At 38.0% G+C, this 6898-nt stretch overlaps 1 protein-coding gene across 1 annotated transcript; it reads right to left on the reverse strand.

The window, feature by feature from the left end:
* Positions 1 to 1720: 1720 nt before the first annotated feature.
* On the reverse strand, positions 1721 to 4964 carry LOC101643361 (olfactory receptor 7A5-like). The gene is made up of 2 exons (XM_004715554.2): positions 4927 to 4964; positions 1721 to 2645 (listed from the first exon to the last, which is right to left on the reverse strand). Exon 2 carries the CDS (start codon positions 2639 to 2641, stop codon positions 1721 to 1723), a length of 921 nt encoding a protein of 306 aa, XP_004715611.1. The 5' UTR covers positions 2642 to 2645; positions 4927 to 4964.
* Between the last annotated feature and the right edge of the window lie 1934 nt (positions 4965 to 6898).

A 6898-nucleotide genomic window follows, 5' to 3' on the forward strand; every position in this document is an offset into this window, starting at 1 on the left:
TTGAACACTGGTACAGATAAGAGCTTGAAATACAGGGAATCCAGGACAGACAAACCCCTCAGGACCAATAATGAGAGTATCCATACCAGGAAGGTCACGGTAAGGTAGGAAGAAATATAAAGAACCGATATCAATGATCTACATATAACCCCCATGCAGGAGGATGGACAACAGAAAAGTAGGTGAAGGCAGTCAGTGGTTGGTGTAAGACTTAAATAAAACGATTATAAATTACCAAGATATCAGGAGGAAGGGAGGGTCGGGGGAGGAGGAAATAAGCTGATACCAAGGGTTCAAGTAGAAAGATATGCTATGAAAATGATGATGGCAACATATGTACAAATGTGCTTAACACAATGGATGCATGTATGGATTGTGATAAAAGTTTCAAGAACCCCCAGTAAAATGATTTTTTAAAAACAGGAAAAAATCTTCAGGCAATTTGGATACAATCAACTTGTTCACTCATGATATAAGAAAGTTTGACAGTCTCTTGATTAAAGTGCTAGGCTGTTAACCAAAACTGGAGATTCAAATCCACTACCTGCTCTGTGGTTGAAAATGTGACAGTCTGGCTCTCTGTAAAGATGTACAGCTTCAGACATTCTATGAGGCAGTTATTCATCACTGTCTGTGTGCTGTGAGGTGGACCCCATGGCAGTGGATTTGAATTGAGTCTACAGTTTTCACTGGAGGAATAGGGGGGATGGGCACTTACCATTCCTGTATGACCAACTCACTTCCCCTGCTATCAAGTGAGTCTGACTCATTGGACTGAACTGCCTGATAGGGTTTACAAAGCTCTAAATTTTTTTATATAAATCATTTTATTGGGGGCCCGTACAACTCTTATCACAATCCATACATGCATTCATTGTCTCAAGCACATCTGTACATTTGTTGCCATCATCATTCTCAAAACATTTTCTTGCTACTTGAGCCCTTGGCATCAGCTGCTCACTTTTTCTTCTTCCTCTCCCATGCTCCCTCCATCACGAACCTTCGACAATTTAGAAATTACTGTCATTTTTGTCATATCTTACACTGTCCGACATCTCCCCTCACCCACCCTTCAGCTGTCCGTCCCCCAGAGATGAGGCCATATGTAGATCCTTGTAATCAGTTCCCCCTTTCTATACCAGGAATGAACATGCTTAGCTGGTCCGGTTTTCAGTGTGGTTCTGGAAGCCATTTCCAATATTTGAACATACATTTAGTACAAACAAGTTTCCAATCTTCATGCTTAAACTACTCAACAGGACTTCACTGTAAAGAAAATAACCCAGGTGGGTTGAAGATTTCATGCCATACGCAATCACAAGAAAATGTTTTCCAAAATAGGAGTCATAGAATTTCTGTCCCAGGTTTTAATGGGTCAGGATAATAATGAGCACTGGTCCTTTGAGATAATTGCATGCTCTTCCTCTATGGCTAGTAATGAAAAGTTTTTCCTTATGAAAGCTGAAGTCACCCTGAAAGAATTGCCCGTTGAAGGGAAGATTTGGTTAAAGTAAATGCATTTTTAAAAATACACAGGAAGCAATTTCATAGTATGTCTTCAATTTTTCATATTATGTCTTAAATATTAAGGAGATGAAATTCTGTGCATAAGCACATATACAACTGGGGAAAGTATAATACCGATTTTTGTTATTTTGAATTTTGTTTTTAAAGTAGCTCTCTAAACTTACGGATGAGTTTCTGTTATACAGGATGTTTCTCAGCTGAAAAGTTTTCTTAGGGCCTGCTTTATGTCCTTGTTTCTAAGACTGTAGATAAAGGGGTTCAGCATGGGCGTGGCTACAGTGTACATTACTGAGGCTATGCCACTGGCCCTGGAGTTTTCAATAGCAGCAGAACAAATATAAACCCCAAGACCTGTGCCATAGAACAAGGAAACCACGGAGAGGTGAGACCCACAGGTGGAAAAGGCTTTATATTTGCCCCCAGCTGATGAAATTTTCAAAATGGAGGACCCAATCTTCATGTAAGAGAAAAGGATCCCAGTGAATGGAACAGCACACAGAAGTCCAATTGTTAAATACATGACTAAGTCATTGAGGAAGGTGTCCGAACAAGCAAGTTGGACGACCTGATTAAGTTCACAGAAGAAATGGGAGATTTCCAATTCTGTACAAAAAGACAGTCGCAAAACCATCAAGCCATTTAATAGAGAGTCCAGAAACGACAATACCCAGGAGGCCAGAAGCAGGAGGCCACAGGATCTTGGGTTCATGATAACCGTGTAGTGCAGTGGGTGACAGATGGCCACAAACCGGTCATAGGCCATCACTGTCAATAGGAAGTTGTCTAAGACTGCAAAAAGCAAGAAAAAATACATCTGAGTGATGCAGTCCTCGTATGTAATTACTTTGTTCTGCATCTGGATGTTCAGCAGCATCTTTGGGACAGTGGTGGAGGTGAAACAGATGTCAGCAAAGGAGAGGTTGGAGAGGAAGAAGTACATGGGTGTGTGGAGGTGGGTGTCTGTGGTGACAGCCAGGATGATGAGCAGGTTCCCAGTGAAGGTGACCAGGTACATGGAGAGGAACAGTCCAAAGAGGAGGGGCTGCAGCTTTGCCTCTTCAGAAAGCCCCAGAAGGATGAATTCTGTAGTATGAGTGTGGTTTCCTGGTTCCATGTAGCTGATGAAACTACTGGGAAAGAGAAAAGAGCATTGCAAACATGCCATAAGCTGTCAACAGCAGTTTAAGCAATATACTGCCATTTATATTTTAAATTATTAATTAAGCAATCCCTATTCATATCTGTATATCTCATGCCCTTGAATCTCATGTGCTCAATATTCACTTTGATGCTGAAACTGTCTAGCTGTCCTTTCTTCTAATACCATATTTTCCTTAAAACATTATATTTCACTACAAATTCTTTAAGACTTTGATTGTTCATTCAACAAATGTGTTTGACCAAATGTTTTATGCCAAGTGTTCTTGAAACTTGTGGGAACCTTAGTGAAAAATTAAAAATTCTTACCCTTATTTGATGTGAACAAAATTCAGAGGGTTGTGGAGGAAGGAAGATTGGAAACAGGAAACATAAAGAGGCAGCGGGATCAGCTGTGACACATCAGGGAATTGCAATGGACGAGTTAAATTAGAATGTGTGTGATTTCTTGAATGCTGATCAGGTCTGTAAACCACGTAATTTACAGTGAGATGTAAGCCAGTTATAGAGTAAAAGAAATGGTTCTTAGTATAATCACTTCTGATAAAGAGGCTTACAGCAGAAAATCTGAATGCAGTTAGGATGCTCGTCATGAGAACACGTTGGGCAGAGATAGTGCCTGCGCTACACCCCTGACACAGTATTCCTCACCCCTTCTGACAACAAGGTAGATGATGTAAGTGATGTGCAAAAAGGAATCTGGATTGAATTTGTAGTTAAACGTGATGGGAATATGGGATCAGATGGTTATAAAGTTGTAAAAGACTCCATGATAAAGAACTTAAACATCATTTATTATTTTTATGTATTATTAAAACACAACACATTACATCATATCCTATTGTATTATACTGAGCTGCTAGGTGGTGCAAATGAGCAAGCACTAGACTACAAGCTAAAAGGTTGGCATTTACAGTCAACACGGAGGAATCTAAAGGCAAGCCTGGTGATCTGCTTCCCAAAGGTCACAGCCTAGAAAATCCCAAAGCCCAGTTCTACTCTGCACACGTGGGTTCATCCAGAGTTGGAGTTGACTTGGTGACAGCTGACAGCATCAATAGAGTTATGTGATACAGTGTAGTGCTATTTGTATACACTAATATAATGTACATGGACAGTACATACTTCAGCCTTCCTCAAAAGTTACTCTTGCCTCAGTTCTATGTGGTATAGTATTTCCCTTATTGGATTGTAGATGGCAGCTTAAGATATCTGCTCAACGTATATCTCATTTATTGATAACTGCTCCTACTCTTACGACATTAATGTATGATGGTGTATTATGGAGGCTGACCCAATTCAACAACAAAGAAGAACTAAAAAAAAAAAAGTCAATTTCACTCTCCTGTGAGAACTGAGTTGAGAGTCAGTAATCCAAAACCAGGTCTTTGGGTATTTCAAAGACCAGTAATCCCTTGGACAGAGATTTTATTTGCGGCCATCTTCTGCCTTGTGATAGAAAACCAGTCTACTGAGCGGAAGGAAGGAAGGAAGGAGACAAAAGGGGAGGAAAGGAGATTAATACAAGCTTTGTAAGAATCAGAGAAAGGAAGGTTGTATTACCGAGTTCTAAACCCTACAGTACCCAGAAAAGTATACATAGTGGAATAACCCAATTACATAAATATTTTAATCTATATGATTTAAATGAATTCCTATGCTTACATTATAAATATAGTATTAAAATATTACTGATTAATTGAAATATTTATATACAGAAAAACGGAAGAGAATGTTAAAAAAGAACTTCTTTTCATTCCTTTTCAAAATTCAGAGCATTTAGGAGTCATTTGGATATTAAATGCAGTGATTGTTTAATATACTAGTGAAATGCTAATGTATATCCTACACGTTTTAGAAAATAATAATGATATAAATTCTCTACAATCTTTTTCAAAAATCAAGAAGCAGAGGGAATATTTCCTAATTCATTCAGTGAAGCCAACAGTTTCCTAGTATCAAAACCAGGAGTCCTGGTGGGAGAGTGGCTTATCACTAAGCTGCAACAGCAAGGTCAGCAGTCTGAAACCACCAGCCACTGCCTGGGAGAAAGATGAGGCTTCTGCTCCATCGACAGTAAAAGTCTTGGAAACTCATGGGGACAGTTATACTCTGTCCTATAGGGTCTCTATGGCTTCAAAGGCAGTGAGTAATATCAAAACCAGATACAAATAGATAAAAAAGGAAGTCTATCACTCAATATTACCCATGACAACAAATGCAAAAATCTTCAACAAATACTAACTAATTGAATCCAACCACGTATGAGAAGAATAATATATTACAAGTAAGTGATATTTATTCCAGCAATGGGAAAGTGGTTCAAAATTTGAAAATCAGTTTATGTAATGTGCTACATCAACTGGCCAAAGAAAAAAATGAATTATAGACAAACTAAACATCAACTAAAGAAACAAAGTCATAAATTCAAATAACAATAATCATTTGATAGCATTCAAAGCTATTACTTACATTTTAATTTCCCACAAAAAAGTTGAAAAAAAGTTTTAAAATTTGGCTTGATAGACTACATCTGTGAATCTTACCACTAGGGTCGTGTTTAATGGTGAAAATGTAGACATTTTTCCCCTTTGGATTCATAACAGGGAAAGAATATCCTCTCCTAACACTCTTATTTAAATGCAAGTCCTAACAAGCCCAATAACGCAAATTTTTAAAATAAAAAACACACATACTGGGAAGGAGGAAATAGAGGTGTCTTTGTTCACAGAAGACATCATTGAATATGTAGAAAAATCCAAAGAAACAACCATAAACTTAAACTGATAAGGAGAGCAAAATGACAGCTTGCAAAATAAAGATAAAACCACCAATAAGTTTCCACATAACAATAATTAACAGTAACACACCAAAATGAAATTCTACAGCGATGGCAATAATAGATCAAAATGCAAACAACATCAATGTTCTAAAAACTCCATAATACTGGTGAGAGAAATGAAAGGACCAAATACATAGATATTCTCTGTTCATGATTTGGAAGGATCAGCAATACTGTGAAATGTAAAACCTTCCCAACTAGATTTATATACTTAATGCAATTCTGATCAAGATCTAAGCCAGGTTATAGCTATCAACAAAATGATAGATGACGTTGACACTTAACCCTTGAGGTCTTCTTCCAAAAACCAGGAAAACAGTACTTAAAATTTTTAAACTCCATAACTCCAATCTCCTCATGAAACATCAGACAAATACCAAGTGAGAAACATATTACAAAATAATTAGCCAACACGCGTCAGCAAGTGCATGGTCATCAAGCAATGAAAAATATCAGGGTACCTGTCACAGTCACAGGCGTCCAAGGAAGGGTGACAAATAAATGCAGGATTCTGGATAGAGATGATAATAGGCACCTAAGTGAAGAGTTTATGGAAAATGTCTTTACTGTATTTGTAATTTTTCTATTAACTAAAACAAACAAACCTATTATCTCTACAGCTTCACCCATGCTGGGTTGCATGTCACAAAGAACATAAGAAAAAACATAACCAAGAGTCAAGAGAGTTACCAACAATAGCAAAATACAACAGAGATAAATCCCATTATGAACAAAGAGAGACTATTAAAAACTATTAACAACTAGATCAAGCACAAAGTAGAGAACCAAATGAGAAGATTTTAACCATTGAAGTCAAATTTATCATTTTAATCTACCATGGTCATCTCTACAGTACTCTGTTGGAAAACCAGGTTATTCCAATATCTCAATTGTGGTCAGGGACAATAACAAGAATGAGAGTTCCTGCTGGGGATGCAGGGGACCTACATGGGGGGAAGGGAAAAAGGATAAGAGGGAGCTGATATCAAAAAGTACAAGAAGGAAAAAAACGTTTTGAAACTGATAATGTACAACATTGCTTGATATGATTGAACTATGGAATGGTATGATGTCTGGATTGGGTCCTAACACAGTGGTTTAAAATAAAGAAAAATACATTACAATCAGTTAGTATCACAGAGAGCTACATATAACCTCCTCTCTGGGGGATGGGCAGCAGAGGAGTAGGTGAAGGGAGACGCCGGGCATGTAATATAAGATATAATAATAATTTATAAATTATCAAGGGTACATGGGTGAGGGGGGAAGACGAAGGGAGGGGGAGGGGGGAAGGAAAATGAGCTGATTCCGGGAACCCAAGAGGCAAGCGAATTTTGGGAACGATGAGGGCAACAAATGTATAGATGTGCT

This window comes from Echinops telfairi, unplaced genomic scaffold, assembly GCF_000313985.2.
Source record: "Echinops telfairi isolate 266 unplaced genomic scaffold, ASM31398v2 ScPeMD7_30;HRSCAF=105, whole genome shotgun sequence".
Classification (NCBI taxonomy): Eukaryota; Metazoa; Chordata; class Mammalia; order Afrosoricida; family Tenrecidae; genus Echinops; species Echinops telfairi.